The sequence below is a fragment of the Mus musculus genome, chromosome 3, assembly GCF_000001635.26.
Source record: "Mus musculus strain C57BL/6J chromosome 3, GRCm38.p6 C57BL/6J".
NCBI lineage: Eukaryota > Metazoa > Chordata > Mammalia > Rodentia > Muridae > Mus > Mus musculus.
This window is the reverse complement of record NC_000069.6, coordinates 96,711,057-96,735,867: the sequence shown is the minus strand read 5'-3', so window position 1 is coordinate 96,735,867 and position 24,811 is coordinate 96,711,057. Positions and strand designations below refer to the sequence as shown.

At 44.9% G+C, this 24,811-nt stretch overlaps 2 protein-coding genes and 1 non-coding gene across 11 annotated transcripts in view; 2 read left to right on the top strand and 1 right to left on the bottom strand.

Annotated features, from left to right (window-relative positions):
* Positions 1-8,271, bottom strand: part of Rnf115 (ring finger protein 115) — a 63,559-nt gene extending 55,288 nt beyond the window's left edge. The window contains exon 1 of one of the 3 annotated variants that reach the window (XM_006501947.4): positions 7,958-8,271. In XM_006501947.4, the coding sequence (XP_006502010.2) occupies positions 7,958-8,059 (102 nt within the window). In that variant the 5' untranslated portion in view covers positions 8,060-8,271. The remainder of the gene's footprint in view (positions 1-7,957) is intronic. The other 2 variants (NM_026406.3, XM_030252773.1) reach the window with 2 other exon arrangements.
* A 98-nt stretch (positions 8,272-8,369) lies between these two features.
* Positions 8,370-24,348, top strand: Polr3c (polymerase (RNA) III (DNA directed) polypeptide C). Of its 7 annotated transcripts, none has more exons than XR_867239.3 (15): positions 8,370-8,519; positions 9,869-10,034; positions 11,816-12,071; positions 12,169-12,354; positions 13,243-13,328; positions 16,303-16,407; positions 16,542-16,634; positions 19,101-19,201; positions 19,388-19,439; positions 20,174-20,234; positions 20,598-20,748; positions 21,508-21,609; positions 21,724-21,773; positions 22,238-22,387; positions 23,808-24,348. XR_867239.3 is itself a non-coding variant. In XM_030252855.1 (15 exons), the coding sequence occupies exons 3-15, from the start codon at positions 11,921-11,923 to the stop codon at positions 23,887-23,889; spliced, it is 1,350 nt and encodes a 449-aa protein (XP_030108715.1). In that variant the 5' UTR covers positions 8,370-8,519; positions 9,869-10,034; positions 11,783-11,920; the 3' UTR covers positions 23,890-24,348. The 7 variants fall into 7 exon arrangements, 5 of the variants coding, with proteins under 5 accessions (XP_030108715.1, XP_006502250.1, XP_006502251.1 ...); XR_375595.3 differs by having other exon boundaries at positions 19,063-19,201; XM_030252855.1 differs by having other exon boundaries at positions 11,783-12,071; positions 19,121-19,201.
* Gm22581 lies at positions 11,468-11,603 on the top strand. Its single transcript, XR_003954768.1, has one exon. It is a non-coding gene; the product is annotated as a small nucleolar RNA SNORA5 (small nucleolar RNA).
* Positions 24,349-24,811: the final 463 nt, after the last annotated feature.

Genomic DNA, 24,811 nt, shown 5'->3' with positions numbered 1-24,811 from the left:
AGACAGCTACAGTGTACTTACATATAATAAATAAATAAATAAATCTTTAAAAAAAAAAAAAAAAAAAAAAAATTGGATACTTTTAGGTTACAGTGTGTAATCTTAGGTGAGTAATTTAATACCTCTGGTCTCACTAAGCTCAGAGAGAAAAGGAACCTAACAGATCTGCTCTCATGTAATGGCAGCCACCAGCCACCCAACTCCAGTCCCTGTCCTAAAAATCATTTCCCATGAGGGCTCTGGCAAAAATTATACTGTCTCAATTATTTTACTGAAAATTCTCTTCAGGATCTCAGGTCAGAAATAAAAACCTACCCTGGGGAAAAAAAAAAAAAAAAAAAACCTTAAGTGCCACCCGTACACACAGACAATGCCCACGGATTCATCCTTTTGTTCATTATCAGGGTTTCTCACAGCCTCAGCACTCTTGACATTTGGGCCTACAGCAGGTTTAGGAGCAGCTCTGTCTGCTACTTACCAAATGACAGCTGGAGTCCTCCCTCTTCCCCCAGCTATAAAAGCAAAACTGTCTACAGAGATTACTAAATGTTCCCTGAGGAGCTAAACAGCCCCACTCAAACTCCACTGATATAGTTCTCCTTCATTTCTTGGAACTAAGCTAAAAAACAATGAAATACACACTTATTATTAAATCCTTAATAATTTAACAATACGAAGAAGAAGAAGAAGAAGAAGAAGAAGAAGAAGAAGAAGAAGAAGAAGAGGAAGAGGAAGAGGAAGAGGAGGAAGAGGGGGGGGAGGGGGAGGGGGAGGGGGGAGGAGGAGGAAGAGGAGGAAGAGGAGGGAGAGGGAGAGGGGGGGAGAGGGGGAGGGGGGAGGAGGAGGAGGAGGAAGAGGAGGAAGAGGAAGAGGAAGTAACCCAGCTCTCCTTGCAAGGTGGCTGCCTGAACCTGAACAGAATAAAGGTCAGTAAAAGCCAGCTGACCATAAAGAAACACAAAGTATGACTATCCTGTCAGCATTTATGCTCCCAAAGGAGCTTTACCTACAATAAACTTACAGGGTTTCTTTTCCTTCCTCATACTGAGAAAGTCCTCCAAAATTTCCCAGTATACACATATGTGCTAGTTAGAATATTGAGACCATAACTAACCTCCCACCCTCAAAAATACAGATTTGCTAGGCAAGGACAATCCTAACACAGATAAGAAGACTGCTAAGAGTTCAAGGCAACCTAGGCTACATATTGAGATAATGAGTTCCAGATCAACCTGGACTACAGAAACACTGTCTAAATAAACAAGTAGAATGCATTGGAGCACATCTCTAATCCCATCACTCTTGCTGAGGGAGTGTTGGAGGTGTAGGCACAGGACCTTGGGGTCAAGGTTATATCCTGAGTTACACAGTGAGTCTAAAGCCACACAAGCCTGATGACCAGAATTCAATCCCTGAAACTCACAAGAAAATGAACTAGCTCCCAAAAGTGTCATCAGACCATCACACATGTGCCATGATGTACATGTCCACACATACTTCTCATACACACACATACACAGGAGACAAAATAATATTATTTCTTGATCAGAGGTGGAATGCAGTTGCTGCACTTTATCTTCAAACTCAGCATTGTATTTTATTTTTACTAGAGCCTTGTGGGGAGGTAGAGGCAACAAGGTCACATGTGTCCCAGGCTGACCTTGAACTCATTGCATAACAAAGAATGACTTTGAATTCCTGATTATCCTGCCTCTACCTCCCAAGTGTAATACAGGCATACAGCACCATATCCAGCTAAAGTTAGTAGGGATTGAACCCAAGGCCTTGCACATAGTAGACAGGAGCTCTGCCCATTAAACCATATCTCCAGCCCCTATTACAGCTTCTTAAAGATCCCAAAAGAGCAGTGTGGTATCGGTGGTAGTGGTATTAGTACATCTGTAATCCCAGGAGGAGATAAGAAGTTCTAGACCACTCACCACTATAAGTTTGAAAGTAGCCAATTTACATGTGACCCTCTCTCAAAAAAATAAATTATGGGCCAGCAAGATTGCTCAAAATATAAAGACACTTGCCACCAAATCTGACAACCTGAGATCAATCCCCAGGACCTGAATAATAGAAGGAAGGAACTAAGTCTCACAAGTTGTCCTCTGACCTCCACACATACACCATGGCATAAGCACACTGACACACACACACATACTCACTCTCTTTCTCTCTCTAAATGAATATATAAATAAATAAATAAATGTAAAACAATTTTTAAACAAAATATAAAAAAGCTCTCAAAATACCAACATTATCCCTGATAGATACTAATCATGTAGACAGTACAGATTTTAAGTCACAGATAATAGAGTTCAAGGTAATCCAATGATTAGCATCTTTGAAATTTATCTCAAATCAATAATTTTTCCTCTAGTTTAGTAGTATGAATTTTTGAAGAAGGACACCACTTAGCTCCCCTTATTATGAGATGATCAGAATGTTTTCCTACATTGGAGCCATTGTAAGTACAACACAATGATTAATACCTGGGTAAGTAGCTGGGAAAGAGCCAAATAAGATAGCATTACTTACTAAAAAGGACATTTATTAGCTCAAAGAAGATGATATAACAGAGAACTAGGAAGTGAGAAGCCCACCAGTCCCTTCTGGATGAGCCAGAGGTGAGCAACATCCCAGCAGACTTTAATTAGACTTGTCTTTCATCTGGATTTCCATGGAACACTTAAGAACCACATTAGTCTCATCAAAATGCAAAGCAGGCTACTCTGCTACATAATTATCACTCTGGAACTCCACCTTGAAAGAGCATAATTTAAAGAAGAATGGGGTACTGATAGTATGCGGGAGAAAGCACACCTTTACACCCCTTCAAACAGTCCTGCGTGGGGTTCTGTCCATCACTGTAGTGTAGTAACTCTATTAGTTTTGGCCCCATATTTGCCTCTCAATAAAATAGTGAGATAAATTAAAAGCTTCTGGAAATTTCCTTCAAATATTTCTTCTATCATCTGATGATTGATACACACACACACACACACACACACACACACACACACACACCACACACATAAAATGTCATTCTACCCTGTCAATCTGGAGCTGGGCAGTGGCACAAACCTTTAATCCCAGCAGTCAGGAAGCAGAGGCAGGCAGATCTCTGTGAGTTTGAGGACAGTCTGTTCTACATAGTAAGTTCCAGGACATCCAGAGCTACATAGTGAGACCCTTTCTCACAAAAGGAGAGAGACAGACAGACAGACATGAACTATGCAGGAGCAGCTCTACCATCCCAGCACTCTGGAGGCAGAGACAGGAGGATAAGGCCAGCCTGATCTACATATTAAGCTCCAAGACAGCCAGATCTACAGAGAGACCTTGTCTCAAAACAAAAATACCCACCCCCAATCCCAAGTATGCTACTTACCACTTTTTGCTAGAATTATTTTCATCATAAATATGAAAACTCATCTAGAAGAGCAATTCCTACATGATTCATTTAAGAGAGTCCTCTTTGAGGCATAAGGAGGTAATAGGGCTACTGAATATACTTTTCTTTTTAAATTCCCTTTAATGCTTTTTTCTCATTCCATGGTACCATATTTCTAAAGTAACCTTCTGTCCTCTTCTTGGGATCATACAAATTAAAGACAACCAGTTAAGAGAGGGGAGATGAGGAAGAGCAGTGAGAAATATTCATTCCCACCAAACGAAATGACCTCAGCTCACATGACTGACCACATAGCATTAGGGATACTTCATTCTCAGTCCAAAGTAATGAACCCTAAAGTTTGTTAGGTACATGTAGCCTCCAGAGAAAAATGATAAACAAAACCTAAGGGCAGTTTCAGGGATAGCTTTGGATAAGCTACTGCAGTTGCCTTTCAGTACTTAAAAATATATCAAGAAATAGGCGCAGTTGATGGAATGCTTGCCTGGCATGAATAGGCCCTGGGTACCACATAAACAAGGCGTAACAACAGCATATGCTTTATCTAACACCTATATCCTAGCATTTGTGAGATGGGGCAGGAGGACCAGAAATTCAAGGTCATACAGAATTTGAGGCTAGCTTGAGCTATGTCAGAATCAATCAATCTCTCTCTCTCTCTCTCTCTCTCTCTCTCTCTCTCTCTCTCTCTCTCTCCCCCTCCCTCTGACTCTCCCCCTCCCCTTCCCCTCTCCTTTCCTCTTCTCTCCCACTCTTCTCTCCAACATATAGGAAGGAAGGGAGGGAGGGAGGGAGAGGGGAGAAGGATGGAGGGACAGAGGGAGGTGGGGTGACAAACACACCCTAGATTGGGAAGGGAGAAGAAGGGAGAAGAAACAAGAGCTGTGACCCTTATAAGCTCTCAATTGTAGAATACTTGCTTAGCATGTCTGAGACCTAGAGTTCAATCCACAGGCCCACCCACCCCATAAAGCAAAGATAAGGCTAATGTAAGGTGGTGTCCAGTCAGTGCATTAGTAAGTGACGGTTCTGGACATCCAGCTATTACAAGGGTCAGTGTCCTCTCAGTATCCACTAGGGTTGTGAACTCAGTTAAGACAATGAGAAACTGTATCCATGATACATTGAGTCTGCTTATCCTCAAAGGACAGTCAGATTCCCCACACCATTCACCCGATTTAAGGAATTATGCATGCCTACTTAGTCTGGGTCCCTGCAATGAGATTCAAGTCTACAATAGAATTTATCTTTTTCAAACCCTCCCACGTGCCCTCTATAGATGTAACCCTATGAAGACCATGTCAGCAGGGTTTGAGTCAGTTCACCAATCACAGCAGGGTTTGAGTCAGTTCACCAATCACAGCAGGGTTTGAGTCAGTTCACCAATCACAGCAGTGTTTGAGTCAGTTCACCGATCACAGAGACAGACTTGTACTCAACTGACTTGTATTTTCTGATAAACGTTTCCAAGATAACTGCCTGAGACTACAGACTTAAAATGCCCACGAAACAAAATCAAAGCCACTAGCTCCCACATAAATCAAAACTAAATCTGGCCAGGCATAGTGCCACACACCTTTACCCTCAGCACCGGAGTAAGGCAGAGGCAAGAGGATCTCTGAGTTCAAGACCAGCCTGGGCTATATATTGAGTTTTTTAGGCCAACCAGGCTTATGCAGTAAAACTCTGTCTCAAAAAACAACAGCCAGACACAGTGGCATCCACCTTTAACCCCAGTACTTGGGAGGCAGAGGCAAGATTTTTCTGAGGGTTGGAGGCCAGCCCAGGCTACAGAGCTAGTTTCAGGACAGCCAAGGCTACCTAGAGACCCTGTCTCAGGAAAAGCAGTAAGTCTGACCTTATCACACCTTTTCCTGAAAACACAGAACAACACTGATTAGCTACTTACTGAGCACCACAGTGACTAAAAGTAACATAGACGTTAAAAACAGCTAAAGCAGCAGACTCAGTGAAAATCATGTGAGACAGGGCTGGCTCGCCAAGCCTCCCCCTCTGAGTTTGACCCCCACAAGATCCATGTGGTAGAAGGAGAGAACTAACATCCAAAAGCTGTCTTCTGGCCAGTGGCACTATGGTACACATTCATACACATAAACACACACAACAAACAAATGAAAATAAAAACTGAAAAGAGGAAGATAATATATGTTAAACTCAAATAGTTTGATTTAGCCATTCCATGATGTACTCATATCAAATATGATGTACTCCATAACTACAATTCCTCCTGGTCTTGCATATTCTCAAGCTAAATTATACCTATCCTTGAAAATTCAATCTAATTCCATCCACCTCATATGTCATAGGTCTCCAATAACACCGATTCAACCATGTCTTCCTTTCTGAAACTGAAACCATGTATTATCTGTCCTCATTTATTTTGCTGCAGTGACTTTGGATAGACTACACAGGGTAATTCCACTAACAGTCAGGTTGCTGGGGTTGGAGTGTAGGGGTGTTACCTGTAATTCCAGTAACAGGAGGCTCAGACAGGAGGTTCTTGAGTTCAAAACTAACCTGAACTATATAAGACAGTTTACTGATAGAGCTCTTACTTACCTAACAAGTACGAGGGCCTAGGTCAGCCCTCAAACCTACGTTGCAAGTGACACTGCATCCATTTTAGTTTATCTAAGTAGATTCTGCAAAGGCTGCACAAGGATGAAAATCACCTAACTGTATTTCTCAGAACTTGTCCCCATCCTTAAACAACGCATGATGATTGCTAATTTTTCCATGTTTGCCTTGTCTTTCAAAAAAAAAAAAAAAAAAAAAAAAAACCTAAAACTGCAGTCCTTAAGATCAAGACCACATCTGCTTTCACTCACCGCTAGGGCATCCTGTAGAGAACCCTGTCTTTTGCAGGCAGCCTTTGGTTATATTACACACTGATAAGCTTCAACTTACAAGTCAGGCTTAACAAGCAATGAGTCAGAGTTAAAAAAACAAACAAACCAGCAAAGATCATCCATTCGTCTAACTAAGTCTTATAAAAATACCTAAAAAGCCTTAACCAAATTATCCTTTTGAAGTGAAGATTTCAGGTAAGAAAAAGAAAAAGACATTTACATTATGTCTTCTCACTCTGAAAGGCAAATCCTTGAGTGCACACTTACAGATCCAAGGGCTAATGTTTTAAACAGGGCATCCATCACATTCAATAACATGTCACTGATCTTACACACACAGTGGCTCAATTCCAGACTCCCTCTCTAGAGTGTGAGTTCTAATATATGCTGGGGGAAAAAACTTTCCCAAGTTGAAATATGGCAGACAGCACATCAGCATAAAGCAAAGGCAGCAAATGAAACCAACCCACAGTAGATATAGCTAATTATGACACAGAAACTTAGTCGGCCTTCTCTTAAGAGTGTATTCAAAGCCAGGAATGGCGGTGCACACTTTTAATCCCAACCCTAGGAAGGCAGAAGCAGACAGACCTCTGTGAGCTCTAGGCCAGCCTGATCCGAATAAGCAAGTTCCAGGACAGCCAGGACAACATGGTGAGACTTTGGTGCAAAAAGCAAACAAAAAACAGAAAGACACCATGTATTCAAGATACTGTGATTATAAAATAAATTATGACATAGCCACTCGTTTTAAGAAATGTCGCCACCGAACAAGAAAAAGGCTTATTATAATTGGGGGCGCTGGCACTGGCTAGCATGCTGCAGAAACCTTTTCTTAAAGCATAGCCCTACCTCTCTATTGGCTGACAGCCTGGCAGAGCCAATTTTATATCAGAGAAAGCAGTCCCAACATTCTGTTCTTTTTTTGTTTTCCTGGGCAGAAAAAAAAAAAAAATGGAGGGGGTGGGCTAGGAAAGTGGAGCTAAAGACACTGGCAACGTGATATCCAAAATAAGTTGAGACAGTACGTCCTACCTTCTTCCCAAAGCCATTTCCTTCGATAGCAACAGGGAGCGCAGTCTGCAAGTCATTGGTACACTGCTATTTTCACTTTCACAAGAACCCAAAAACCACTGAAGAACAAAATCTCCCTCTTCCCTGTTACCTTCCAAACCTCCTCTTTCTGTACTTCAACAAAACCTACTAAGAAGTCCTCAGCAATATGCTATTTCGGCTCACTGAGGATGCAGAAGGGGGGAGGATCTGGTTGAGAAGTGGGAAGAAAAATAAAGAGTAGGTGAGCCGCAAAAACGGAAAGAGTACAGGGGATAGGTCATCGCGAAAAGACAAGGAAGGGGACTGAGAGCAAATTGGACGCAGATTTGCCCGAGAATTCACCGAGGAGACAAAAAAAGATGGGGGTGGTATTAAAGAGCGGAAGCGAAATGAGGGGCTGATTGGAGACGCCGCGGAAATGAGGGATAGGCAGGACCCTGGCCCTGATGCCCAGGGTTTGCGACCAGTGCCCGGAGACAGCGGGCAGCAGGTACCGAGAACACCGGTGTCAAGGGAATCACGGGTGTGCGGGCAGCCTAAGACCCGGTTTCCAGCCCTAGGAGCCAAGGACCTACGCGGCGCCGGAGCGCGGGACACACGGGGCTCTTACCGGTAGTTTGGGATTGACCTCGCCCTTACAAAAGTGGCAGAAGAAACGGTGTGCGGCGACAGCGGAGCCCGCGTCCGCCCCCGCCGCCGAGGCCTCCGCCATGTTTCGCCTCCGCCGAGGATGTCCGAAAGGGCGGCCGGCGGTCCCTCCCCAGGCCGCTACCTCCCGTGCTGCGGTCGCCACCGCCGTCGCCGCCTCCTCTGGGCGGCCCGCCGCTCCGAGGCCCGCAAGGGTCACGTGAGTCCGCCCGGCCCCGAGAGGCCCGCCCGCCAGCGGCCACGCGACCCGAGGCCCGCCTCCCGGCACCAAAGGCAGAGGAGAGCCCGCCCGCCGGCACCTCAGACAGCCCCTGGCCGGTCCTCCAGCCTCCCAACGAGAGGAGAGAAAGAGCGTCCCCGGAAACCACCGACACTGTCGGCTAGAGCGGCCCGTGCTCTGACCCTTCCGCGTCCGCCTGGATGGTGCTCTACTTCTAAGAAGGGGCGATGGGAAGCTCATGAGCTGAGGCTGCTGGCCTCGGGAGGACAACATTTGGAGCTTCTAAATTAGCCCCGACCCTGAGGTTAGTGAAAACGCTGCCGGAATGAGGAGGCCCTGACTCAGGGCCAAGAAACAAAGTCCGGAACAGAAACTTGCATGAAGGGAGAGGAGCCAGGAAATGCATTCAAGGATGGCAACTGGTCTAAGGATGTTTCTCCAAAGACGTGTGTGTGGCTAAGTGAAATAGTCTTCTCTGCGACACTGTGGCAAGAGGGACAAAAATTTAGGTTCGAGAGAGTTGGAGCTTGTGATAGGGAGGTAATTTCAAAATCAACTACACCCATTCCTGCTTGTGTCTCATGATGTAAAAATTTAATATGGTTCTCAATGGAACATAACTTCATCTCCTAATTGAAATACCCTAAGAAGCTCTTTTTTTACTTTATCTATCTAAGTCGTGGTTTATGGCTTGGGAATAAGTTGTACCCCACTGGGTCATGAGCCTTAGGTCTTTGTATCTGTGACAGAAAGTTATTCGCACTTTCCCTCCCCCTTTGCTTTTAAAGGTCTCACTCTGGACCAGATTTGCTTGGTATTTATTATGTAGCCCAGGCTGGCCTTCAGTTTATGACAGTCTTCTAGCTTTAGTGCTGGAAATACAGATGTTAGCCACCATACCGAGATGAATCCAGTCTTTAAAGATTATTGGAACCACAAACCACATATATTCCCATTAAAATAAATGGCATATATAGGGGAGGATGGCTTGCCTTTTTTTTTTTTTTTTTTTTAATTTTAATAGGATCTCATGTAGCCAACCTGGTTTTGAACTCAATATGTAACCATGAGCTCCTGACCCTCATACTTCCACCTCCTAAGTGCTGAAATTGTAGGCTTGCACCACCATACCTGGCTTTAGAAAACAAATTTGATGTCTAGTTTTCTAGTTCTTTGTTTTGGTGGGTGGTGGGTGTATTACCCACCAGAGTCTTGCTGTATAACACAGGCTGGCTTTGAACTCACTTTGTGCCCAGGTTGACCTGGAACTATTGATTCTTTGACTTTGGTCTCCTGTGTGCAAGAATTACAGGCAGTGTACACCATCATATCTGACCATTGCAATTACTAAATGACAACACATTAGGAATATTTTATGGTAGTTATATTGTATGAAGTCATTTTAAATGTTGGCATAGTATACTCTCTTAAGGTTATACTATAATTTATTGATAGATGCTAGATTATTTATGTCAATGCCAGTATTGTGAAGAGAACTCATGGCATGGTTTTTACTACATCCTTGGAACAAAGGATCTCAACTTATAAATATTAAGGCAAATATATGCCTTAATATATAGAGGGTTTGATTTATATTGTCAAGTTGCCCTCTAGAAAAAAAATATGTGAATTTATATTGTTGTTCTTTCCTAGTTCTGAGGCTCTAAGAACGATGACTCAAGCAGAGATTAAACTGTGTTCTTTGTTGCTGCAAGAGCATTTTGGTGAGATTGTAGAAAAAATTGGAGTCCACCTAGTCAGAACTGGAAGCCAGCCACTTAGAGTAATTGCCCACGACACAAAAGCATCCCTGGACCAGGTATGTTTAGATAAGAGAGTCTGTTCCTCTTCAACTTCTTCAATCATTTCCTTCAAGTACCTTTGGACAGGAGAACTCCTTCCCCTAGAAAGTATGAACAGAGACCGTCTGCCCTGTGGTCAGTACCACAGTGGGTGGGGTGGGGTGTGGTATTGTACTTAGGCCCCGTGTACTGCCGCTTGTGGTGTTCCTAGCTCATCTTGGCTGTTCCCATGCCACACTCATTTATTCACAGTAAGTCTACTGGTGGGGTATGGCCTTTAAGGAATACAGTGATAGAACAAAGTAAGCTGGGCTGCCCATCCTGGCCCAGAATGTAGCTCAGTTGGTAGAGTGACTACATTGTAGTGACAGTTTGAGGATTTTGGTTTCTTTAAAAATACAAAAATAGAGCCGGGCGTGGTGGCGCACGCCTTTAATCCCAGCACTCGGGAGGCAGAGGCAGGTGGATTTCCGAGTTCGAGGCCAGCCTGGTCTACAGAGTGAGTTCCAGGACAGCCAGGGCTGCACAGAGAAACCCTGTCTCAAAAAAACAAACAAACAAAAAATACAAAAATATTATAAGAATATTTTTTCATTTTAATCCCAAGTATGCAGATATGGGGCTGCTTCAGACTGTCTATGATTTGCCTCATGTTCTAGCAGAGGCATGGTTCTGCCAGCTATAGATAGTTCCTGTGATTGTGCAGTGTCTGGGATTCTGGGAACTTTTCAGAGTGTGTATAAATGCCAGCCCCAATATGTGGAGTCGGGGGGTTGGTGGTCATTTAGGGAAGTTGTGATTTACTAGTAGTGTTGGTCAAAGAAGAAACGAAAGAAATTAAATTCAGGGATTTTCCTAATTCCTCCTTGTTTCTCTCTTATGAAGTGTTAGAGGGTGAAACCCGGGTGGGGATGGGAGTGGGAAGGGAGTATCAAGGGTGGGAAAAAGAAGAACCCACAAAGTAGCAAAGACCATTCACACTGCATAGCAGCTAAAATGTCCTGCTTTGATCTCCAACACTGTATAGAACTGGGTGTGTTTATGTTTATGATCCCACGACTTGAAAGGAGGGGCTGGGAAGTTCAAGGTCACCCTCAGATACACAACAAGTGTAAGGCTTCCCTGGGCTCCAGGAGAACCACATTCAAAACAGAAAACTAGAAGAAAGATAAAGATCAGACAAAATAAGCCGGGCGTGGTGGCACACAGGCCTTTAATCCCAGCACTTGGGAGGTAGAAGCAGGCGGATTTCTGAGTTCGAGGCCAGCTTGGTCTACAGAGTGAGTTCCAGGACAGCCAGGGCTACACAGAGAAACCCTGTCTCGAAAAACCAAAAAAAAAAAAAAAAAAAAAAAAATCAGACATAATAGGAACATCACAGCAAAGAATTCTCTTGATTTCCTGCACTGACATTGGCTACACTAACCCACAGAGGAAGTAAGATTCTATATGCAGTCAAGTCAAATTCAGTCCCTGCCCTGTCATGGTGGGAACTGGCCTAGATGGCTGCCACAACAAGTTCTGCTGCTCATGGGCCCCGGGTCTCCTGTCCTGGAACCTGGGGATAAGTTTGGCTGCAGACACTATACTCTAAACATAGGGGTTCTCAGGACAGACAAAAGGCAAGTCCTGTTTCAACTCAGGCCCAGTTGCTTTAAAAAATAAAACTAGAAAGAGATTCACTAGACTCTGCTGGTGATCTGTTGCTTACTAGGCTCTGGGAGGTGTGCCGTGTTGCCAGCAGTAGGGAGCTATATAGCGTCAGGTCTCTCCTGTCTTTCTTTTGGGTCCTATCTAGGTGAAAAAAGCCCTTTGTGTCCTCATTCACCACAACCTGGTCCTCTATCATGTGCACAAGCGCGGTGTGGTGGAGTATGAAGCCCAGTGCAGCCGGGTACTGAGGATGCTTAGGTATCCCCGGTACATCTACACCACCAAAACGCTGTACGGTGACACCGGAGAGCTGATTGTTGAGGAGCTCCTGCTGAATGGCAAAATGACAATGTCAGCTGTTGTGAAGAAAGTAGCCGACCGACTCACAGAGACCATGGAGGGTCAGTACTGGATCTAAGCTCTTAGCAAAGCCAGAGGTCGGTTAGCCGCTCTATTGTCTTGGGCCCTCTCGCCTCCCTCGTTCCTCCTGTTCTACAGATGGCAAGACCATGGACTACGCTGAGGTATCAAATGCATTTGTGCGACTGGCAGATACTCACTTTGTACAGCGCTGTCCCCTGGTTCCTGACACTGACAGTTCTGACCGTGGGCCACCGCCACCCGCCCCAACCCTTGTCATTAATGAAAAGGACATGTACCTAGTTCCCAAACTGAGCTTGATAGGTAAGGACTTTACATCCTAAAGCTGATTTGCCTTAATTGGGGACTCTTCTTTGCTGATTTTCATGTCAATGAACATCTTGATTGTTTACCAGTTCCTTGGTGTGTGCCAGTCATTGTAGTATGTAATAATGTAAAAGCCATGATCCCTGCCCAGAAGACATTAATCAGCCACATAGATATGTTATACAGGGTCTGAAGAGATGGCTCAGTGGTTAAGAGCACTGGCTGCTCTTCCAGAGGACCCAGGTTCAATTTCCAGCACCCACATGGCAGCTCACAACATCTGTAACTCCTGTCCCAGGGAATCTGACTCCATCACGCATGCAGGCAAAACACCAATGTACATAACATCGGAAGAAAAAAAGATATGCTATGTACTTGATAAGAACTCTGGGAGAGCCAGCTATTACAAAAATATGTAAGGAAGGACTGGATTTGTGCAGGGCGTGAAGGGTTATGTTTTTCTGAGAAAGTGGAATTTGATCTGGGTCTTAAAGCAGAAGTAGGAACTACCCAGTGAAGTGACAGAAGATGGGTATTTTTTAGGACTAGTGTGCAGTAAGAAAAGGACATAGAGCATTAGAGAAAGTGAAAGGTCAGAGTCACAACAAGGTGAGCAAAGCTCTGAGAAGCATGGGAGAAGGCTGGAGAGGGGAGGACCAGGCAAACAGGACATTGCAGGGCATCTGCTCTCCAACCTGAGCAAAGGAGGCGGCTCAGACGGGAAGCAGGGAAGCCACAGGCTCAGATTTCTTATAGCTCCTCAGCCTCCGAAACAGCACCTGAAACAGGCAGCTGCAGATGTCTTTGAGATGAGGGGGTACCAGCTTTGCTTCCTGCCATCATATGATATATATAGTCTAATTGTTCAGTTATTTGATTTGGCAGGAAAAGGTAAGAGGAGGAGATCATCTGATGAAGATGCTACTGGAGAGCCCAAGGCCAAGAAACCAAGATACACAGATAACAAGGAGGTAATGTGGCCTCCTGATTAGCAGTCCTCACCCTAGAGCGAGCGGTCCATAAATAGCCCTCAGATAACAAGCTCAGACAGAACCTAAATGTCCCTTGCTAAGAAGCAGTAGGATTGTGAACTTCAGTCCATTGCTCAGGGGCAGACCAATGAGGACAGAGTGCTCCTGCTGTCTCTGCCCACTTCTCCTGCCCCCTTTATACTGAGGAACAGTGAGAACCCTGGGAGTCTGGGGCACTTTCATGGAAGGAGTGCTCTATTTTCCTTCTGAGCCCTAATGTATTTCACTAAATAGTCGTACTAACTTATTCATAAGAGAAAGCAGGGCTGGGTGTGGTGGTGCATCCCTTTAACTCCAGCACTTGGGATGCAGAGGCAGGAGGATCTCTATGAGTTCAAAGCCAGCCTGCTTCTACATAGTACAGTGGTTCTCAACCCGTGGGTCACAATCCCTTTAGGGTGAAACAGCCTACAGGGATCACCTAAGACCATCAGAAAACACAAATACTTACATTATGAATCATAACAGTAGCAAAATTACAGTTATGAAGTTGCAACGAAAATAAATTTATGGTTGAGGGTCACCACAACACAAGGGACTGTATTAAAAGGTCACAGTGTTAGGAAGGTTGAGAACCACTAACATAGTGAATTCCAGACCAGCCAAGGCTCCATAGTGAAACCTTGTCTCAAAAAACAACAACAAAAGGGGGGTCGGGGGAGAGGGAGGGAGAGAGCCCTTTGGCTGGGGATGTAGCCCAGTTGGTAAGTTGCTTGTGGCATGCAGGAATCCCTGGGTTTCATTCCCCAGGACCAAATAGAAGCAGAAATGGTGCCCAGCGTGATGACCTATGCCTTTAACTTTGCAACACTTGGAAGGCAGAAAGTAGCAGATTTCTGTGATCTGGAGGCTAGCCTGGTCTAGAGAGTGAGTTCTAGGATAACCATAGTGAGGCCCTGTCTCAAAAAAACAAACCAGAAATGGCACTACATAGCTATAATTCTAAGACTCTAAGGTAGAGACCAGAGAATCAGAAGTTATCCTTGACTGCAAAGTAAGTCTAAAGCCAGCCTGGCCTACATGAAACCCTGGCCCCCAAAAAACAACAAACCAATCAGCTCCTAACAATCCTTCCCCTTACAATGCTGGAGTTCCAGGCAGGTGTGAGATCATACCTGGCTGATGATGTGAATGCTCGGAGCCAGACTCAGCTCCTTACGGTTGCACAGCAAACGTCTTTAACGACTGAGCCGTCTCTCCTGCCTCCGGGACTGTCTGTCATCTGTCGGCAGCACTTATCCAGAACTCTCCTCAGGGGGCTCCCCTCTTGCATTCTTACCTATTTAGTGGCCAAAATTACTTTTTAGCTAGATGTGTAGTGATAAATGCCCATGATCCTAGCACTTGGAAGGTAAAGGCAGGAAGGTCCAGAGTTCATTGTGACCCTCGATTATTTAATAAGTTTGATGCCAGCTAAGCTTCATGAGACCCTATTTTTTTTTTTAAAAAAAAGAAAGCAAAGGTAAGATTGTATTAAAATATGCAAACATGATCTATCAGACGTGTTTAATCTGCAGGCCCAACACAAATTCACAGGAAGGTCCTGGGGCTCACCAGCCATCTTGGCCTACTTGTTAAGTTCAAGCCCAGGGAGAGATCCTATCTCAAAAAATAAATAAAAATAGATGTCTAGGACGTTGAGAGATGGCTTAGCAGTTAAGAGTACCTCCTCTTCCCCCAGACGACCAAAGTGTGGTTCCTAACACCTGTGTCTGTAATTCCAGCTCTGAGAGAGCTACCACCTTCTGGCCATCTCGGGGCCTCTGCGCACATGTGGCAGGCACATATACATAATATGAATTAAAGAAAAAAATCTTGTAGGGCTAGAGAGATGATTCAGCAGTTAGGAGGACCCAAGTTCAGTTCTAAACACCCTATCTTCAATTCTAGGGGATCTTATATCCTCTTGTGGATCCACAGGCTCCAAGCATGACACTGGTGCAGATGCAAGTACACAATCACACAGATACATAAACTCAAAACTAAATCTTTCTGGTTGGATGTGGTGGTGCGCACCTTTAACCCCAGCACTCAGGAGGCAGAGGCAGGTGATCTCTGTGAATTTGAGGTCTACATAGTACATTCCAGGACAGCCAGGGCTATGTAGAGAGACTTTCTCACAACAACAACAACAAAGAAAAGTAGATATTTAGCTAGTCCTGGTGTGTCGCAAAGCTTTAGTCCCTGTACTTAAGGAGGTAAATTGAGAAAATGTCCTATTATGTCACTGAAACAGTCAAATAAGATCAGGCCTGGGAAGTATCCTCCAAGCTTAGCCACAAGGAGGCTCTTGAGGACAGTGGTGGGTCTGGAATACCAGTAACAACTGAAATTTCATAAGAGAGGTGGCTGAGCAAAGCCAGAGCTGGCATAGATAGCCAGGAGGGAAAGGAAGCAGGGAAGCATGGGGTGGAAGGAGAAGTCATGACCTGCGCAGGGTAAAAGCTGATGAACAGAGCAGTACAGGAGCCTTGCAGCCTCAGGACAGGAAGCAAAGGGCCTGGATCCTGAGGCCCAGGGGAACGACATGATCTGAAACAGCAGCATGGCCCTTGCCCTTAGGTAAAAGGACAAACGTTCTCCTGGAGAGAGGGAAGAAGGAAAGTGGGGGATAGTAAAGATATTTACACAAAGTTAAATGAGTTCTGGCCTCTATTAGAGGAAAGAAGGTGTCAAATGAGAGATTGGAGAGTAATGGAGAAGAATTAACCAAGGAAGAAGGTGACTTTGTGGAACCTGAAGTTAGACTTCCTTGGGACACACTAATCCACACTCTTGAATGCTTTTCTCTAGCCCATTTAATTGCTACAGTGTGACAAAACAAGTGGAGCTTTACTGTATAAACAAAACAAGCAGAGCACCCTGGGGATGGCGGGTGCTGCATCTCACCGCCTCTCTATCCTCCTCTCCCCAGCCCTCACCAGACGATGGGATTTATTGGCAAGTCAACCTCGACAGGTTCCACCAGCACTTCCGTGACCAAGCAATCGTGAGCGCAGTGGCAAACCGAATGGACCAGGTAATATCCAAGTGGGTCAGCCAGTGATCAGCAAGGAACAAGGTCTGTCATTGAGATGGATGTCAGATGTAGCCACTGGCTCAGGGCCAGGGCCAGAGGCAGTGAAGGTATATTCTGAATTGTCTGTTTTTCAGACAAGCAGCGAGATCGTGCGGACGATGCTCCGGATGAGTGAGATCACCACTCCCTCTAGCGCCCCCTATACTCAGCCGCTGTCCTCCAATGAGGTACGCTTCAGGGTTCTTTCTGGGGGGGGGAGGAGTTGTTTTGTTTTGAACTTTCTGTGTAGCCCCTGGCTGTCCTGGAACTCACTACTGCTGAGCTTAGAGGTGTGCACGCCTGGTTTAGCTTTGTATTTCTGTGCTAGCTTTCTGCTAGGCGTAGATATTGTAGCAGTTATTAGACGTGACTTGTAGATTTCTGATGCCTGTGCCTTGCGTGAAAAGGAGGGTTTTGTTGCTTGCAGTGGGGCAAGGATTTCTTGGAAATGTTAAGCACTGAAATGTTTGACCACCTTAGAATCCAGCTTTTAAAAATGCTAAGCCATGGAGACTAAAGAGATAGCTCAGCAATTAAAGGAACTGGCTGCACTTCCAGAGGACCCAGGTTCAATTCTCAGCACATACAAGGCAGCTCACAACTGTCTGTAACTCCAATCCAAAGGGGTCTTTCTCCTGGCTTCCTTGGGCACTGCACATACATGATACACTTACAGTCATGCAGGCAAAACACATATACACATAAAAATAAATAAGTAAAAGAGAGAAAGTCAGGTGTGGTAACACATACCTTTAATCCTAGCACTCAGGAGGTAAAGGGAAGTAAGTCTCTAAGTGTAAGGCCAGCCTTGTCTACAAAGCATTTTCTAGGACAGCCAAGACTACACAGAGAAACCCTATCTCAAAAAAACAAATAAATAAATAAATCTTTTAAAAAAATGTTGTTAAGCCATTAAAATTATTATAGTCAAATATCTGTCAAGTACAGTTTATTTCTAATTATTTTAAGAATCTACTAGCCAGGTGTACTGGCAAATGCCTGAAATCCTACCTAAGGCTTCAGGGATTGCCTGCCTGAGCTCAGGAGTTCAAAGCCAAGCTGGGCAACAGCATTAGCTCCGATAAAGGCTATCTTACAATATATACATGTTTGGCCGGGCGTGGTGGCGCACGCCTTTAATCCCAGCACTCGGGAAGCAGAGGCAGGCGAATTTCTGAGTTCGAGGCCAGCCTGGTCTACAGAGTGAGTGTTCCAGGACAGCCAGGGCTATAAAGAGAAACCCTGTCTCGAAAAAAAACAAAAAAACAAAAAACAAAAAACAAAAAAAAAAAAAACAATATATACATGTTTGGATTCTGATGAAAGTCTTGGCATTTAAAAATTACTTTTTTGTTGTTGTTTTGTTTTGTTTTTTTGTCTTTGTTTTGTTTTGTGTTTGTTTGACAGGATTTCTCTGTGTAGCCCTGACTGTGTCCTGGAACTCACTCTGTAGACCAGGCTGGCCTCGAACTCAGAAATCCACCTGCTTCTGCCTCCTAAGTACTAGGATTAAAGGCGTGTGCCACCACTGCCTGGCAACATTACATTTCTACTGCTTTTATAATTATACTTACTTAAATATTGCTATTATGTTTTATATTGTTTCTAAAGTTTTTGTAGTTGATTGATTTGTTTGTTTTAAAGACAGGGTCTCTGCTGGCCTCAAACTTGCCCTGTAGACCAGGCTGGCCTCTGTCTCCCTAGTGCTGTGATCAAAGGCCTAACTTTCTGAATTCTTGTCCCTTGTAAATTTCATGAGCTTCTTGAGCCTTATACGTTGTAGCTTCCAGAGTCTTAGAAGCCTCCCTCCAGAGTAGAGTGTTTACCTTTGGAGGCCATAGCTACGCAGTAACCCACAGTCTTCCTCCCTAGCCTCTGGGGAGCTGGTGTTAAGTACAGGCATATACCACTACACTTGGTTGTAGTTTAATTAATTATTTATCACTGGACACTTGGGTTTTTTCTCCTTCTACTCTGTTTCTGTCAGGGTCTGACTGTGTAGCACTGGCTATTTAGAGCTCACTATGTAGACTAGACCCCAAATACAGAGATCTACCTGCCTCTGCCTCCCAAGTTTTGGGATTAAAGTTGTGCAGCCCTCTTGGCCTCTTTACTCTTATAAGCAATGATACTATGAATATTTCTTTTTTTTTTTTTTTTTTTTTTTTTGGTTTTTCGAGACAGGGTTTTTCTGTGTAGCCCTGGCTGAATATTTTTTTAAGATTTATTTATTTTACGCCGGCATGGTGACGCACACCTTTAATCCCAGCACTCAGGAGGCAGAGGCAGGCAGATTTCTGAGTTCAAGGCCAGCCTGGTCTACAAAGCGAGTTCCAGGACAGCTAGGACTATACAGAGAAACCCTGTCTCGAAAAAAAAAAAAAAAAAAAGATTTATTTTATGTATATGAGTACACTGTAGCTGTCTTCAGACAGAAGGTGGCACTGGATCCCGTTATAGATGGTTGGGAGCTACCGTGTGGTTGCTGGGAATTGAACTCAGGACCTCTGGAAGAGCAGTCAGTGCTCTTAACTATTGAGCCATCTCTCTAGCCCATGAATATTTCTTAAATACTTTTATGTTTTTGAAATCTAAACTTAGGACATCTTGTTTCAGTTACATTTAGCAATTCTGCGTTCTGACCCTGTTTCCAGCATCTCCTTCTGTCCCACAGATCTTCAGGTCCCTGCCCGTCGGATATAACATCTCTAAACAGGTTCTCGATCAGTACCTCACGCTGCTGGCAGATGACCCAGTAAGTCTCTTGCCCCCTTAGTCTGATCACAGTTTCTCTCCTATAGCCTTCTTGTGTACTTAGCCATCCCAGACAAAGTCCCTTCACCCAACAGGAAAGCTACCTGCTTCAGTCTCTTGACCAGATGTGCTCCGTGGGAAAGAGAATTATGCAGTTAACACCGTTCACTCTCTTTCTTCTTAACAGCTAGAGTTTATTGGAAAGTCTGGCGACAGTGGCGGAGGAATGTTTGTCATCAGTATCCTTTCAGCTGCCTGTCCTGTCAGGACCTCTGAGTTAGGAAGCAGGGCCTGGGAAAGATTGTTCTGGGTTTTTGTTGAGACAGTCTCTGTAGCCCAGCCTGGCCTTGAACTCACTGTGTAGCCTAGAAGTTGGCAGTAAAGTCCTGATCCTCCTGCCTTTACCTCCCAAGTGCTGAGTTAGACACATGTGCCACCTTAAGAAAAGAGTTTGTCAATGCTTAATATACTAAACAAGTTTTAAAAATGAACTTTCTATTAAGTTTTCTGTGAATTTCAGTGAGTTACATTAATGAAAATAAAAAAAGGCTCCAGCTGCCACTCAGTAGCACCACACTTACTGTTCTAGGTTCTGGGCCAGATCACCAGCATTGCCACAGACAGGAAGAGGGTGGGGTGGGCGGGGAGCTAAGAAAGGGAGGAAGCTGGGGAGAGGCCAGTGTGGTAGTAAACCCTTATAATCAGAGCAGTTTAGGGGCCGAGGCAGAAAAGTTTAATGGTCAAAGTCAGTCTGGCTACATAGCAAGACCCTGTCTCAAAAAAGAAAAGATTTAAAAAGAAAAAGAAAAAAAAAAAAAAAAAAACACTTAAGCAAACCCTACATATCAGACCTGAAATGTGAAAGCAAAATAGCAGTTAATTTTTAGTTTTAAATTAGGAATTTAGTCATGAAACTAAGGTAATAGTGACCAGGCTAAAACATTACTAGATGTCCTTAATCCTCTACCTAAAGACCTCCATAAAGCATTAGCGTCCCTAGCCACTGCAACTCTGGAGTCTGTCATCCAGGAGAGGTAAGAGGCTCCTTGACTGGGGTTGGGCTCAGACACTTGCTATCCACACCCCACTGAACAAGTCATTAGGTTTTTATGGCATACCCCTGCCACACTTGGTCTCATCTCTCCCATAAAGTTAATTCCTAGTTAGGCAAATTAACCAGCCACCCTAAAGCTCTGTAATACAAGCACTGTGGAGTAGGTAGGAGTAGGTAGGCATCTGGTAACGAGTTAGAGGAACAGTGCCATCACCAACCTCAGGAGCTGTGTCAGAACGGATGCAGTTTTCCTCTCGGGTCCCGATTCCACACGTAGACTAGTACCTCCACGCTCTGAGACTAGGAGCTAAAGCATGCCACGCGCTTCTTTGTCCCTTTCCAGATTCGGGTCTCGCTGTGCCAGGATATTCCGTCTGGTATTGCAGAAGAAACACCTTGAGCAGAAGCAGGTGGAGGACTTTGCAATGATCCCTGCGAAGGAGGCAAAGGACATGCTGTACAAGATGCTCTCGGAAAACTTCATCCTGCTGCAGGTGACCACAGCCCCAGTGCATGCTGAGCAGCAGGGCTGACCTTGACAGCCTGGGCCCCCAGACAGACACCATAACCACCTCTGAAGCAGAAAAAAGATTAACACAGACATAGCAAATCCTCCAAGGATCATGTAGACTTTAACTGGCCTCTCAGAGAGACAGACAGGGTGCACCAAGAAATCAGCTCACAATTATAACTTCCCTGCTCTTTCTAGCCTCCAGCCCATTATTCCTGACCTCTCTCAGCCTAGATCTTTAATAGAGTAACTTGTTCAGCATAGCTTGGATTCTGTAGTTCTGTATTGAGGACCCTTTGAAGACGTAGGTTGATAGATTTTGGAGTCAATTCACCAAGCAAGTCAACTACCATCCTCTTCATATCTGTAAAATGGTGGTGGCTGCTGAAATAAAAGCAGTGCTTTGCACCAACCACAGTAATGCATACCTATGATTCGGTACTCAGGAGAGTAAGGCTGAAGGACTGAATTTATTTATTAATCACTGTCACAGTTATTAATAAAGGCTTGTGTAGAGTTTGCTCAGTAAATATTAGTTGCCTTTCCTTTCTTCCACCCAGGATGCTGATAGACAAATGGAAACTGGGCAGCCTGCTCCATGTGACTGATTATGTCATAACCATAGCCCCTGATTGGCTAAGAAGGAAAGAAGATCAGTGCTGACAGTACCAAGTGGATGGCTGTTTATCTTGCCCATTCCAAATAACGTACAATTTCTCTCTTTATTTCTGTGGACAAACAGGAAATTCCTAAGACGCCAGACCACGCCCCGTCCAGGACCTTCTATCTGTACACTGTGAATGTGCTCTCAGCTGCCAGGATGCTGTTGCACAGGTGCTATAAGGTAACGTGTGGGCCTCCTCCTCGTCCCTCACACAGTCGCGCCCTTTACCTCCTTAGCCCACTCTACCCACTTAACAGAACGGCGTGCATTTCTCTCTGTCTTCTCTTTCCTCAGAGCATAGCCAACTTGATAGAACGGCGACAGTTTGAAACAAAGGAGAACAAGTGAGTGCAGCCTCCCGTGAGTCATGTTCAGTTTGGTTTTGGGTTTTAAAGCTGATCCAATAACTAAAAGATGATGTGGTCCATTTCTCCTTTACCTCGTACCCGTGGGCCCCAACACCCACATTAACATTTCCAAGGTCCAGAGCCTGAGGGAAAACTTGCTACAGAAATGGAGACCATAGCCCAATACCCAGTCTAGTTGCACTGAGTCATAGGTTTGCATTGGCATAACCATGCCTCAGTTTACCCTTGCTGACCATACCACCAACTAAATTACCTTGCAGATTTATGAGGCATGTGCTTGACCCCGAGTTTTAAGTGCTACTGAGAGGCAGTAAATGTTTCAGAAACAAAGTTCTATTTGTAATTAGGTTTATGGAAAATGTCTTTAGAGGAAAGATAGAAAGAGCTAGAGAACCCCACAGTTAAGGAGCGTCCCTCTCAGAGCTGTGTCTGTCTGATAGGCGGCTACTAGAAAAGTCTCAGCGGGTGGAAGCCATCATGGCATCCATGCAGGCCACGGGTGCAGAGGAGGTGCAGCTGCAGGAGATAGAGGAGATGATCACAGCCCCCGAGCGGCAGCAGCTGGAGACACTGAAACGCAACGTTAACAAGTAAGCCTCTCGAGTCCAGACCTGCACTTAGCATTGCCTTTCAAACAAATACGGCTTCACAGCCCAGCCTTCTGCACCTTAATGTGAGCTAGCCTGACTACAGCTTCGCTTTCCCTAGCCTAACTAAGAGAATTGAACCTACCAGCAGTGATGCACACACCTTCAATCCCAGCACTCGGGAGACTTAGATCTTCCAGTTCGGGGCCAGCCAGGGAGACCCTGTCTCAAGAGTATGGAACCTGCCTATTTTTTGGTCAGCATTCTGAGGCCATCACGCTTGGCTATAATCTCCAAGTACTGAGACTTTTACCTCAGTCTCGTGTGGCATTCCATCTTGGCCCTTGCACAGACTTTCATTATCTCTTGCCTAGAACTTTGCAATTACCTCATCCTACAAACCATGTGTCACAATGCACTCAAGGTAGGGGTGTGCGTGTGTGTGTGTGTGTGTGTGTGTGTGTGTGTAAGCACACACATGCCATGCATGCATATGGAGGTTATTCTGGGACTCCAAGCTCAGGTCCTCACACTTGATGGGGGCATTTTACCCACTGGCCCATCTCCCCAACCCCAAGTTACTTACTGTCTTTAAAGTCATAGGTGGCAAGCATCACTCTCCTAGTTAAAGTGACTTACTGGCTTCCTTGCTGGTGTATACGTCCATCTGGCCATCCTTCGGATGGGGAAGCAGTTATGTTTTTGACTAAAGGTCTCATAGTCCACATTGGCCTTGAAATGATTTTACTGCTCAAACCACCTCCACCCCCAAAGTGCTGGGGTCACAGATGTGTATCGCCCACCATAGCTGGCTGAGACAGTTTATTGGTTTTTGGGTTTTTTTTTATACAGTATGAAATCCAAGTTCATTGCTGTGCCGTGGGACCTTTCACAGTTTCATAGCAGTGACCTTGGTTTCCCTTACTCAGTGGGGATTATGTAAATGTATTAGTTGGGGGAGGATTATTTTTATGGATTCCTAGAGATTGTCTGTATTTGTGAATAGTTCTACCTCTTCTCAATCTGGATTCCTTTCTGCCTAATTGCCTTGATTAGCACCTTGGGTAAAAGGCTGTGCCCCTGATGGAAGGAGGAAAACTGAGTTTCTCACCATTAAGTGCAGTGTTAGCTGCGGTTCTGATTCCTCAGAGTACGGAAGTCCCTTCCTCTTCCCAGGTGGCACTAACTCTCTGATTGCTCGTGGCTGTAAAGCACTCCACCTTTGCCTCTCCTTTCCCTGTTCTTTCTCATGGTTGCAGGTGAAACGTTAACACTGTCTGCGGCCTCAGGAGCTCTGTGGCACCTGGCATGGGAGGGATGTAATGGAATTATCTACTGGGTAACTCACCTTCTGTCTGCTCCAGTCTGGAATATGGTAATGAGCACTGCTGACCCCAGCAAATGCTTTCACTCTTTCCCTCAGGTTGGACGCCAGTGAGATCCAGGTGGATGAAACCATCTTCTTACTGGAATCATACATTGAGAGCACCATGAAGAGGCAGTGACCCAGAAGAAGCAATGCTGGGATCAAACTCAGGGCCTTTCACATGCTAGTCAACTGATGTTCCACTGAGCACATCCCCAACCAGAAACCAGCATCCTTCTCAGAAGATCTAGCAGATCGAGGAGGACGAGGACGAGGAGGAGGAGGAGGAGGTGGTGACTAGATGAGTTCTTTGCAGTGAATTTTTGTTTGTTTCTTTTTCGAGACAGGGTTTCTCTGTGTAGCCCTGGATGTCCTGGAACTCACTCTGTGGACCAGGCTGGCCTCAAACTCAGGATCCTCCTGAGTGCTGGGATTAAAGGCGTACACCACCATGCCCAGCTCGGCTGCAGATTCTTGTACTGACCCCCTATTCCTGACTTTCCCAGAGGCTCATGATAGACCTGAAAGAGTGTATTCTCCTCTCATCAAGTCCTCACAGTATGAGGAACCCTAAATAAATGAGAACAATCATAAATTATATGTATCTGTTCTTAGCAAGAAGTCAGCTAGGGGTCAGCACGATAAGGAGACGAGCTACTGGGTACAATACTGCTCAGGCATGAGAACATGAGGTCAGATGCTCAGGAGTGTGTGCTGGGGACCCTAACCCTGGGAAATGGTCCTATCTCTGAAACTCATTGGCTAGCTCTGAAACAAATTGATGAGCTTCTGGTTCAGTGAGACCCTATCTCAACAAATGAGGCGCAGGGCCAGCAAGATGGATGGCTCAGTGGATAAAGGAGCTTACCACCAAGGCTGATGACCCAGCCCAGAATCCATATGGTAAAAGAGAAAAAACTAACAGTTTGTCTCCTAACCTCTATCTGGACACCATGGCACATAAATACACATAAATGTAAAAATAGTAAGGAAGCAATCAAGGTAAGATGCCCAAATATTGACTTCTGATCTGAACACACATGCTCACACCTATACAACAC

Excerpts from the sequence above, each read along its gene's own strand:
- Polr3c (XM_006502187.4), top strand. The coding sequence starts at position 9,888 with ATGACTCAAGCAGAGATTAAACTGTGTTCTTTGTTGCTGCAAGAGCAT. Across the intron at positions 10,035-11,815 it reads CAAAAGCATCCCTGGACCAG|GTGAAAAAAGCCCTTTGTGT; the intron begins GTATGTTTAGAT and ends GGTCCTATCTAG. Across the intron at positions 20,749-21,507 it reads AAAACTTCATCCTGCTGCAG|GAAATTCCTAAGACGCCAGA; the intron begins GTGACCACAGCC and ends GTGGACAAACAG.